The sequence below is a fragment of the Corythoichthys intestinalis genome, chromosome 5, assembly GCF_030265065.1.
Source record: "Corythoichthys intestinalis isolate RoL2023-P3 chromosome 5, ASM3026506v1, whole genome shotgun sequence".
Lineage (NCBI taxonomy): Eukaryota > Metazoa > Chordata > Actinopteri > Syngnathiformes > Syngnathidae > Corythoichthys > Corythoichthys intestinalis.
This window is the reverse complement of record NC_080399.1, coordinates 60,070,921-60,084,213: the sequence shown is the minus strand read 5'-3', so window position 1 is coordinate 60,084,213 and position 13,293 is coordinate 60,070,921. Positions and strand designations below refer to the sequence as shown.

At 40.4% G+C, this 13,293-nt stretch overlaps 1 protein-coding gene across 2 annotated transcripts in view; it reads right to left on the bottom strand.

The window, feature by feature from the left end:
- The window catches only part of dnajc24 (DnaJ (Hsp40) homolog, subfamily C, member 24), a 32,043-nt gene extending 20,472 nt beyond the window's left edge, over positions 1-11,571 (bottom strand). Inside the window, exons 1-3 of one of the 2 annotated variants that reach the window (XM_057837669.1) lie at positions 11,446-11,571; positions 11,113-11,210; positions 6,855-6,990 (exon numbers count right to left, since the gene is read on the bottom strand). In XM_057837669.1, coding sequence (XP_057693652.1) covers positions 6,855-6,990; positions 11,113-11,208 — 232 coding nt within the window. In that variant the 5' untranslated portion in view covers positions 11,209-11,210; positions 11,446-11,571. The other variant, XM_057837670.1, reaches the window with a different exon arrangement.
- Between the last annotated feature and the right edge of the window lie 1,722 nt (positions 11,572-13,293).

The window sequence follows — 13,293 nt, the reverse complement described above, 5'->3', positions numbered from 1 at the left end:
GTTGTCTTGTCGAGACTAAATTAAAAAGAGTTTTCATCAACTGATGTAGGTGCAAAATTGAACTGTTTGGTCACAACCAAAACCGCCATGTCTGGCGAAAAGTCAACACTGCATACCACCAAAAGAACCTTCTCCCAACAGTGAAGCATGGAGGTGGGAATGTCAAGATCTGGGCTTGCTTTTCATCCTCAGGACCTGGACAACTCCACATAGTCCAGGGAATCATGAATTCTGAGGAATATTGTCAAATCCTAGAACATAACCTGACGCCATCTGTTTTGAAGTTAAAGCTTGGCAGAAGGTGGATCATGCAACATGATAATGATCCAAAGCATTCCAGCAATACAACCAAGGAATGGCTGAAAAAGAAGAAGATTCGTGTTCTGGACTGGCCCAGTCAAAGTCCTGACCTAAATCCCATTGAAATGCTGTGGCGGGACCTGAAGCGAGCAGTTCATGCCAGACACCCATCAATCCTCTCTCAACTGACTGCGTTCTGCAAGGAAGAATGGGCAAAAATCCCCCAAAGTAGATGTGAGAGGCTGATTAGTCACTACAGAAACCGTTTGGTTGAGGTAATCTCTGCAAAAGGAGGCGCAATATCCTATTAACTGAAGGGGTTCACATACTTTTGCACACATGATATCTGAGTTTTTCTTAAATCAACCACTTTTGTTAAATAAAGAATGACAATATAACTATTTCTTTTGTTTCAGTCCATTATTTGGAATGTCAGTATTGTGGATTTGGGTATAACTTAACATTTAATAAGGTTATTTTAGTTTTTTTTACAAAAAATCTGACCATCGCTGTGGGGTTCACAAACTTTCGAGCAGCACTGTATGTTTGAGGAGGAGGAAGATTCACAACGAGAAAAAGGCGACAGACAACAAACACGAGGTTGATGATTTTTATCTCTCTACCCCAATATTTTTACAAGATATTCTTTGTATCTACACTGCTGGCCAAAAGTATTGGCACCCCTGCAATTCTGTCAGATAATGCTCAATTTCTCCCAGAAAATGATTGCAATTACAAATGCTTTGGTTGTAATATCTACATCGATTTTGCTTGCAATGAAAAAACAAAAGAGAATGGGGGGAAAAAATTAAACCATAATCATTTTACACAAAACTCCAGACAAAAGTATTGGCACCCTTTGAAAAATCATGCAATGCTTCTCTAATTTGTGTAATTAACAGCACCTGTTACTTACCTGTGGCACATGACAGGTGGTGGCAATAACTAAATCCCATTTGCAGCCAGTTAAAATGGATTAAAGTTGGTTCAACCTCTGTCCTGTGCCCTTGTGTGTACCAAATTGAGCATGGAGAAAAGAAAACTGTCTGAGGACATGAGAAGCAAAATTGTCAGTAAGCATGGGCAATCTGAAGGCTACAATTCCATCTCCAAAGACCTGAATGTTTCTGTGTCTACGGTGCGCAGTGTCATCAATAACCCATGGCAACTGTGGCTAACCTCCCTAGATGTGGACGGAAAAGAAAAATTGATGAGAGATTTCAACAAAAGATTGTGCGGATGGTGGATAAAGAACCTCGACTAACATCCAAACAAGTTCAAGCTGTCCTACAGTCCGAGGGTACAACAGTGTCAATCCGTCGGCGTCTGAATGAATAGGGACGCTATGGTAGGATACCCAGGAAGACCTCACCCATTTCTGACCCCGACACATAAAAAAGCCAGGCCGGAGTTTGCCAAAACCTACCTGAGGATGCCAAAAACGTTTTGAAAGAATGTTCTCTGGTCAAATAAGACAAAACTAGAGCTTTTTAGGAAAAGGCATCAACATAGAGTTTATAGGGGGAAAAATGAGGCCTTCAAAGAAAAGAACACGGTCCCCACAGTCAAACATGGCGGAGGTTACCAGATGTTTTGGGGTTGCTTTGCTGCCTCTGGTACTGGACTCCTTGCCCCTGTGCATGGCATCTGAAGTCTGAAGACTACCAACACATTTTTCAGCATAATGTCGGGCGCAGTGTGAGAAAGTTGGGTCTCCCTCAGAGGTCATGGGTCTTCTAGCAGGACAATGACCCAAAAGACACTTCAAAAAGCACTAGAAAATTGTTTGAGAGAAAGCACTGGAGACTTCTAAAGTGGCCAGCAATGAGTCCAGGCCTGAATCCCATCGAGCACCTGTGGAGAGATCTGAAAATAGCAGTTTGGAGAAGGCACCCTTCAAATCTCAGAGACCTGGAGCAGTTGGCCAAAGAAGAATGTTCTAAAGTTTCAACAGAGCATTGTAAGAAACTCATTGATAGAGGGAAGCGATCGTTAGCAGTTATTTTGTCTAAAGATTGTGCTACCAAGTGTTAGGCTGAGGACGAATACTTTGTCCGGCCCATTTTTGGAGTTTTGTGTAAAATGATAATGATTTATTTTTTTTCCCCTTTCTCTTTTGTGTTTTTTCATTGCAGGCAAAATAAATGAAGATATTACTAATACTAATGCATTTGTAATTGCAATCATTTTCTTAGAGAAATTGAGCATTATCTGACAGAATTGCAAGGGTGCCAATACTTTTGGCCAGCAGTGTACAGTATTCCCTTCCCATTTCGCGGTTCAAGTTACTTGGATTCAGTGTATTGCGGGATTTTAAAAAGTATTTGTCAAAAAAAAAAAAAGTTTCATTTAGTGTTGTCTTTTGCAGCCTTTTAATTTTACAGCGGTACTAAAAAGTATCTAACCCTTTTGGAATTTCTAAAATATCTGCATAAAATCACCGTCAACTGTGATCTGAGCTTTGTCAAAATCACACAGATGTACAAACAGTGTCAATGTCTGTCAGGTTTTCATATTTTAATGAGGATAGTATGCAAACAATGACAGAATGGGGAAAAATAAGTGAACCAGCAAAAATTGTGTGCCAAAGATATGCCTTGAGTAGTGATGCACGATAATACATTTTTCGACAGATATCGATAACCGATAATTTCCTGCCCCTTCCACCCGATAACCGATAATGTCACACCGATAATTCTATTCAAATATGTATGTAAAATTTTAAAGTATACAAAGATCAAATGTTACTGTGCAAAAATGTAATTTAGTGCCATTTTTTTCCACATCAAATGTGAACATGTAGTAAATTCCAACAACTAAACAATGGCAATGACGTTGTGTAATGGTAAGCTTTTGGCAACAATTATTTTGAGAGTAAACACCCAAGTTGCACAAAAATGCCTTTAAAAGTAAGCCATTCCTAACATATACCACATGACTACACCGCAAAAACACCTCCTTAAAACTAGCAGAATTGGACAAACCTGTTGATTGCGCACATTTGGAGGCTAAATCAAGTATATAATTATCGGACTGCATTATCGGTTGAATTTCGTTTTATCTGGATTATCTGTGTGACGTCATAATTGCCATTATCGGCCGATAATTATCGGTGACCGATATTATCGTGCATCTCTAGCCTTGAGTGTACGTTTTTAGTTTTATTCAGGCAAATTAATGCGCTATAAGTCTTTTCTGTTACGAATAAAATCAATGTTACTAAAGTTCTACTTTATTGGAAGTTGATCTTTGATTTTTTTTCTTTAATGTTAACAATGAGACAATGTTATAAACTTAAATATAAATTTATAGAAATATACTATTTACAGTGGCGGCAGAAAGTTGGCAGGGGCAAAACATTTACTTCTGCTTGAGCGGCGTAACAGAAAATGATTGAGAAGCACTGTGCTAAAGCAAGGTTGCATATTCTCTTTTGTCAAGACATCTTACCACGTTTCAAAACAAGCAAGCCTGGAGCGCAGCCAAGCTTAAAGCACATCCTAAACACCAGTGGGGGACAGGGGGCAGGCTGGCGCAGCACCTGTCAGATGAGTGACTCCACCCATACACCGCTACGATTCAGGCTGACATACTACCCCGGTCCTTGGCGTATTTGCTACCGGGCCGCAGAAAAATAAATAATTTATTAATGACTGCAATCTGGCCTTTGGCTCTTGACACATCAATATGCCTGTCTACTCTATAGACCAGGGGTGGGCAAACCGGTCCTCGAGGGCCGCAGTGGGTCCTGGTCTTTGTTCCAACTGACCCAGCACAGATAGTATAACCAATGTGGTTTCAGCAGAAATGAGAAGTACCTGACTGCAATCGACTGATTGCACTTGTAAAACAGCAGATTGGTGAAAATGTGTCCTCTTAATGGGTTGCAACAAAAACCCGCACCCACTGCGGCCCTTTGTGGAATAGTTTGCCCACCCCTGCTATAGACTATAGACTAATCAGAGTAAGGATTTGTATAGATCGCCATCTAGTGTTTGGCCGCAATTAGTAGAGTGTTTGCACATCTATAGCAGCCCAGCGCCAGTCAATGTAAACAGGAACTTTAGCTGCTGTAGGTTGTGTGCCGCGGGCGGTGACGTCTTTGTACAGCTTTTTTATGGGAAATAGGCCACCTGCTGAGCCAAAAGAGGAACCTACAACCAAGTCCATTCTGCATAGTATGTGGCTGAAAGCTCGCAAACGAGGCAAGAAGTGAATGCAATGAGAGCATCATACCTCATGGTGAACCGTATTGATAAAGCTAAGAAACCTTTCACGATTGGAGAATAACTCATTATGCTTGCGACCATGGATATTTGCTGACAAGTTTTCGGAGAGGCCGCTGTTTAAAAAAAAAAAAAAAAAGAAAAAAAAAGTTTCAGTGTATAGTGAGTGACATTTTACCCTGCACTTAATATTCGTTTTTAGCCTCAACACGTTATTTTATATTTACTGTCATTTTCTGCCTGAAAATATTACTGGTCCGTGACAAAAAGGGCCCACATTACACCGGTCCAAAAACGTTGGGGACCACTGCTCTAGACCTCCTGCCTGGCATTATGAAAATCCAGCATTTTTTTTCCAATATACCGTAATTTCCGGACAACAAGCCGCTATTTTTTTCCCCTCATTTTGGGTCCTGCGGCGTGTGCAATGATGCGGCCAATTTGTGTATTTTTCTGATGGCCGCCAGGGGCGCTCGAGCATGGAATGTGGGAGTGAGCATGGAATGTGGGCGTGAGACACGTGGAATATATGTGTCGAGGAAGACGCTAGTTTGCACTATTACCAGTAGTTTAACTTTGTGCGTTGTGCATGAAAAGAGGTGGCGGACGCTCGTCTTTGTGCATGAGTAGAATTGGCAGACCTGCATCATGGAAAATGCTAGAAGAAATTAAATTGGCCATTCGAGTTGTATGGGAAGCTTTGATGACAAGCGGCGATAGATCGTTTGCCAAGACTCGCCGCATGCGAAGAGCAGCTTTTGCACAGGTTTGCCCGGGGAGCCTGGCAGCATGAAGCGCTGTGAAAGAGTCCGCCATCACCAACGGGTTTAAAGGGGCCATTCTGCTGCGTGACAAGGAGGACCGCACAGGCTGGGAGTGAATTTGCCTCATTATGGAAGACATTGAAGGCGACAGCGAAGGAGAGACTGAGTAGGTGCGTGCGTGGCGAAGTGCATCTGAGCGTCTTCATAACCGACACTGAGGGTGAAGACTTCCATGGTTTGAATGCACAGGAGGAAGATGAAGATTGCTAACAAAGACTTTTATGTTTTTATTAACCAGCACAATTAGTGCTGCACCGCCATGCTGATGCTATGTAACTTCCGTGCCGCTGCTATATAACTGCCGTGTTTGCCAGCGCTGTTTGGAACGAAAAGTTAAGGTGTGTTATTAAAATTTTGAAAACTGTATTTCTTTGTCAGTGTCTCTTGTTACTAAGTGGGCACACGCGGCTTATTGGCAGGAGAGGCTTATGTATGTACAAAATGGTTTTTCCTTCAAAAATGTACTGGGTGAGGCTTGTAATCAGGGGCACCCAATAGTCCAGAAATTACGGTACTCACATTCTCTCCTTCACCCCATAATATCTCCCCAAAAAATATTTTAGCTCGTTATAATCAGGGCTAGAGGTGTGTGAAATCTCCGATTCTTAGATTATTCGCGATTCGGCCATGGAAAATTCGAGAACAATTCACAAACATCCAAATTCCAATTATTGAAATATGTCAAGGACAGCGGAGCTAAAACACAGTCAGCGCGGTCTTCGGGACTCAATGAGGAACGGGCCGAGAGTAAACGTCATGCTTGTCATTACCCGGGTAATGACAATGCTCAACTCACGGCTCAACTCTTGCCGCTAGATAAAAAAACACAATAATACCTGAATGTGGCCGACAGCCTCTACAAACTACGCCTACATAATGCTACGGTAGATATCACATGTATAAATAGCTAGATGGCAAATGACAGACTTGCTGGCGTTAGTAAACACCCACCATCTTAAAGCAGTAGACTTCCCTGGAAGGCTGTTGTAGCGAACTTTCCAAGCGAACCTAATTTAATTTTTATCTACAAATACTCCTAAATCGGCAAAATCTTGACTTGAACCTATCTTTCAAACAGTTTTAAAACTTTCACATGTCAAAAGTAGACAGAACGGAAATAATGGAATAACGGGAGGAATTTTAACAACTTTAACGGTTGATTCACAACATTAAAGTAATTGAATGTAGTTTAAAGCTGCTGATACAGAATGGGGAATTATTTACTGTTTTGAACAATTAACTTGATACTGAAATAGTCGTTTATTTAAGCCTGAGAGGATTTTTGTACAATTTTTCTAACTAATGTACGAAATTTTAAAAGCAGCCAATAGCTGAGGGGGGGTGCGCATCCATAATCGATTTATAATCGAATCGTGGCCTCTGAATAGTAATCAAATCGTTAGGTGCCCAAAGATTACCACCTCTAATCAGGTCATCGTAACGTCATCATTGACGAAACCAACAAGGACTGAAACCACTAATTCAGGCATTGATAGGTTCTTACCTCTCCTTTGTTGATCATAGGTTTTTCTAGTTTCATCTTCACACAGAATTTTCCAGGCTGCGTCAATTTCAAGGAACATTTTCCTACTAGTCTCTGCAACAATGTCACACACATCTCCAAGGCGGTCAGGGTGGCACTGTTAAAACACACAAACAGTGGGAAAATACACATGAGAAAAAGAAAAATAACAACATACCTTTAATTAAAGTGCAGCAGAGGTTTGGATTTCTATTGGAATTATACAGATTTCAAAAGGCACCCAAGATGCTATAACCATCCTGAATGCATCCAAATAAGGTACCGTCCCTGTCATGGTGTCGTTGGTACAGCCTTTTGATTGACACTGCTTAAGATTGGAAATCGGCCCGATCAAGTAATTTTTCTGAGGATCTGAATCCAGTGAAAAAGTTTGGGTTTTAACAATTCATTTGTTAATTTTTGAAAATTAAAGGCTGTAACTCAGCCTGACAGGCTGGGGCGGCCCCTGTGCCGAATTTTCACTTGTCTGCAGGACTATCACACGTCTGATGGGATTCACGCATGACTGGATGCAATTAGACATGCTCAAGTGCAGAAACTATCTGTGCCAGGATTAACGATCAGGCAGTATAGAATAGGATGTCAACATATCCACACTTAAAGTGGGGCAAATAAGTATTTAGTCAACCACTAATTGTGGTTAAAAGTTCTCCCACTTGAAAATATTAGAGGCCTTTAATTGTCAACATGGGTAAACCTCAGCCATGAGAGACAGAATGTGGAAAAAAAACAGAAAACCACATTGTTTGATTTTTAAAGAATTTATTTGCAAATCATGGTGGAAAATAAGTATTTGGTCAATTCCAAAAGTTCATCTCAATACTTTATTATGTACCCTTTGTTGGCAATAACGGAGGCCAAACGTTTTCTGTAACTCTTCACTCTTCGCTTGGTGTAAAGAAATCAACTGCGGGAGCAAATATTAGAAAATGGAAGACATACAAGACCACTGATAATCTCCCTCGATCTGGGGCTCAATGCGAGATCTCACCCTGTGGCGTCAAAATGATAACAAGAACGGTGAGCAAAAATCCCAGAACCACACGGGGGGGGGGGGGGGTCTAGTGAATAACCTACAGAGAGCTGGGACCACAGTAACAAAGCATTCAATATGCAAAAACATTCGATCCAAATGAAAAGCTTTCCGAATTAATTTTTGTCGTCTCTCTTGCTAAAATGTCCGGCGCAGCTTTGCCTTGAAAAAACAAACTCTGCTGCTAGCAGCGTCCCTCCTCCACTCCTCCCCCAAACTGTCTGAAAGGTGGGAGGTGTGGCGCATGGGGATCATTGCTCGTGAAGAACGACAGAAACTTAAGAAGGCCGCTTGTCAGCTTCAATGCCGTACAGATCCGTTGTTTGGCAGCATTTTGGGTGAACTGATATGCTATCCCCACTCGTATATGTTAAACAAAGACTGTCTTTACGGATACGTACAACAAAGTCCGCCAATATATTGTAGCCGACTTGGCTTCTACGAACAACCTCGCTTTCACAATAGACAGCTGGACACCCTGGGACGACACTGAGAGCTATCTCACGGTTACATGATGAACAATGAGTAGCAAATTAAGAGCGCTGTACTTCAAACTCGTCCTGTTTATGAAAGTCCGATTGGCACATGCTGGTGTTGTGCAGTAATGAGCAGACATGACTTCTGTGGCGTTTTACTTTTTTAATGCCCGACAACACTCGCGCACACACACTACATATCATCAAATACCAACTTAGATATGCTACTTAGACCCCCCCTACCCTTAGTCACATGCCTTTGGCTGCGTAAGCCCAGAGTGATCTTGGGACGCGTAGTCCATATACTACAAGGATGAATTAAAAGCCGCCATGACTGAATGGAAGCTAAGCAGGCCAAATCAATCCATACCAATGACTATAGATAATGCTGCAAATATTGTTAATTTAGTACGTAACACAGATGGACTCGGACCACTAATAGGATGTTTTACTCATGTGGTAAACATACCTGCTAAGACGGCAGTAGCAATCAACAGTGTGCCCTGCCTCACTTTACAAACAGTAAAGATTGTTCTCAGCACTTTTATACAAAATTTCTTCAGATCAGTAAGAAGTAAGCACATAAATATTATGCACTATAATGCATGTTTATATGATGGCATTGTTATTTTTGCTTGTTAGCAAAATAAAACAAACTAAAGTAACACTTGTATTTTTTGTTTCAGTGCATTAAATGTATTGAATGGACGCAAAACTCAGGTCCCTCGTATCGAAAAGCGTACCGAACCGTGACTTAAAGAGCATACGACACCAGAAAAAAAGTCTTAAATGGCATTATTATGTGAATTAGAATCATATTTTGAGACGATTCGACCATATACAACAATTTAGCAAAGCGCAGATGACGAGAAATTAGTCTTTTAATCTGCCGGTTAGCCACGCCTACAATTATAGGGCTTTAGCGTCCCCAACAGGTGGATGACGTCAGCGGTAGACTAGGCTCATCGGTTTTACTATTCAGCCCATTGAGGGAGAATTGTTCAGAACGAGGAAAACGAGACGAAGAGAGCTGCAAAATGTCATTGTTTCAGTCTCTCTACTCCCAATATTTTTACAGGATATTCTTTTTATCCAAGTATTTTCCCCAATAGCTATATAAATGGCTTGAGAAGGATCAGTCAGCCCGTCGAGGGGGAACTATTCACAATGAGGAAAACGCGACGAAAAGAGCGGCAAAATGTCATTGTTTCTGTCTCTTTACTTCAATATTTTTACAGGATATTCTTTTTATCCAAGTATTTTTCCCCAATAGCTATATAAATGGCTTGAGAAGGACCAGTCAGCCCGTCGAGGGGGAACTATTCACAATGAGGAAAACGCGACGAAGAGAGCGGCAAAATGTCATTGTTTCTGTCTCTTTACTTCAATATTTTTACAGGATATTCTTTTTACCCAAGTACTTTCCCCAATTGCTAAATAAATGGCATGGTCATGACAAATAACTTGTGCTAAATGGAATATAAAATAATAAAAATCCATTTATTCAAGACGACATGGCAAAATTACTCCATAATGGTCAAAACAGTTGACTTTACCTTTACTGTCACACCTGCCGAACGATATTTTATGACACCTAAATCGGACATATGTCATTTCCCTTCCCCGGCTTCGGAGAATGTAAACAGACCAGAAGGAGTGACAGCTAGCCGACATGCTAACCCGAACCGAGGGATGTTTCAAAGTCTTCGAAGTGGAAAATCACACATAACTAGCCTGGATTATTTGACATGACGACCCGGTTGTCGAGTTTCTTTGCGGATCGGCAAACCGCCCGGCGGAGAGCAATTTACAGTTCGTTCCCTGGAGGAGGGTGGCTGGAATTGTTGTGTAGCTAACGTGCTAACAGCTAACTGCTAATAAGCGTGAGGATAGCTTTTTACATGCCTATCAATGATCAAACGTAAGTAGTCCTTTATTTAAAGGAATTTTATAGTGTTTACTTTGTAATCACTGTATTCGTATTTGACATAATACAAAACAAGATGTTTACTCACTTCCTTATAAGTCCAATGGTCCCACAGTAAATATCCACGGTAAATGGGAACCTTTTGAAACTCCAAAAAGGCGCATACGCCTCTCCCGCATACAGAATGATTTTTCTGCAGCCGTTTGGCTGGCGTGATGCAAAAAATAAAAGTATTAATCCGCAAAATCAGCTGAATCCTTCGTCCTCATACACAACAGTACACTGTAGCGTGAAGAGGACGTCTTCTACCGTACACGTCACAGCGCCCTCCTCCTCAATGCGAGACCGAAGCCGGAAGTCACTCATTTTCCTGGCGCGGGATTCAAAAAACTAAATAAATATAGCGATCGCTTCCACACACATCCACGCGGTCCATATCATTCAGGAGCATAAAATACCGCGTGTATTATGAAATAAACATGCTTTTTCGTGTCACAAGCACTTTAACTGTATCGTTGCATCCCTGGTGTCGGTACAATAGCATCAACTGATTTTCCATTATCGCTTAGCATCATTGACTTCCTCCTATCTACCGCTAAATTAAATAACAGTTAACATTCATGTTTTGAGAATGTGTAAGAACAGTAAGATTCTTTCAGAAAGCTAAAAGAAAGGCCTGAGCTGAGTTCATAAACATGGATATGTGAGGCAGATAGACTAATCACTTCCACACTGTGTTTATCCTGTTTAAAAAACATAAAAAGACATAGTACACAAACATACCTGTAAGGCCAGCTTCTGATATTTGTGCCGGAGTTGCTGGACTGAATCTGTAGGGCTGGCTCCAAGAATAGCGTACAGATCCTTCTCCACTGACATACCTTGTGTGAAAAAAGGGAATTAATCAACAAACATAAAAAAAGGCAAACAACAGTTCCCAACTTGACACATTAAATTGTTCGTTTAAATAAAAAAATGTGATTACTTCGAACATAAATGACGTGTGGCCGCGTTTCGTTAGCGTTGATATTGCATACGCGTGGTAAAAGGCTGCGATTGTGTGACGGATCAAAATGTCAGCCAACTGATATAACGAAAATTTAATCACACCCTTACTTCGTTCGTATTAATTGCGAAGACGTGAGGAAATTTTGTTTTCGTTAGCCATAAAATTAAATAGATGTCAGAATTCTTCCATTCTTGCGAGCCAAGCGGTCCGCTGTTGTTGTAGGTCCGCAGGGGAAATGGCTGCAGATTTTGTTCCGCGTCTCACAAAAAAATATTGTATCCTTTTTTTTTTCTTTTTTTTTAAATTATTTTTATTTTATCTTCAGAATAAAACCGAAGAGATATTTTTTTACACGCAAAACTGTATTCATACAACATCTATAAATAAACACTACCTTTCACTCGTACGTCAACGTCACCTCCATGTGGCAAAGTAGATTTATGTTGCATTCGGGGAAGGTGGGAAGTCGGAATTTCCATCTTCCAACCAGGAAAAATGGCATTGGAACGCCACTCGTACTGGGAGGTCAGAGTCGTGAAGTCGGAAAAAAAACTACCCCGACTTCACGAGTTGCTTCAATCAATAATAAAACACAAATTACACGATTAATAGTAAGACATAAATTCCACGTTTAAAAAATAAATGTATCTTTATCTATTTATTATTAAATGAATTTAGTCATTTTAAAAAACTACCCGTATCACTATATGATGTTTACTGATTTAGCATAACGATATGCTGCTATCTCTTTGCATGAAGTTATCCAATGATTTGTACAAAAGATATAACTTTATTTATAGAAATGAAGTAATTTATATACCCTACAAAAAATATTTTTTACCGTATAGTTACATTTTTATGAGAAGACAGGTTTGCTGGAGGTCAAAATGTCTTATGATGGCCAAAATAAAAAACAGAGTGTCACGATCAGCCATCTTTGCTGTTTACATTCGCGTGGAACGCTTTAAGGTCACAACTGGTACCATCCGAGCAGAATAAGTCCGCCTTCCCACCTTCCTCGAATGCAGCATAATATATCGCATTTATGATGACTATCAAGTTTTACATAAGTAACAGGTATTTACACCATGACAAGTATCAGGTATTTACACCATTCAAATACTAGATAATTTATATTGCGTCATTTCTTTTTGGTTCTGCAAATATGATTTAATCTCATCTTGACTTGTGAGATATTTCGATTCCATCAGTGCAGGCTTTATCAGCAGGGGCGGATCTAGGAAAATATTTATGGGGTGGAGAGATGGGGCAGTAACTTTTGATGATGTAATAATGCCTTATTGATTATTTGGATAATAGTACGAATATTCTTAAAGGATTCAATTCAAGGGCCTTCGATCGATTTAATACAAAATTATGAACACATTTAACACAATTATGAACACATTTAACACAATCTGTTTCAATTTACCTAAAGCAATAAAAATTCAAACCAGTTTTTTATGTGAATGACACTTTTGTTGATTAAATGTAAGATTTTTTTTTTATTTAATTTTTTTTAAAGCAACACTAGTGCCCCTTTCCCACTGAAACTAGTGGGTCAACGTAAGTTTTTTCCAAGCCGATGCAACCCACTAGCAATTGGCATTTGGCACCTTTCCCATTGACAAAAAAAGCCGTGTCTCTTTGTTTTTTTCCACCCATCTAACCCCCCACCCCTCCTCAGCCGTGCGTAAGGTTCGTGACGTCACCACGCCAAGATGCGCTTCGACAAGTGCGACCGAATTCATTCAGTTCAAGGAAGTAAACAATGCAAAGCAACATGGAAGCCTCCTTTCCGTTTGTGTTCTCTGTTTTCATGCTTTTTACTGCCCTCAAAATGGTCGAAATGCAGCAAAGGATCTACACTCTGCTTGTGCTGAGGCAACATAGGCGACGTGAATTTTGGTTTGAAATTGAAAGGAGTCGTGTACGTCAGAAAAGGAGGAGAAGAG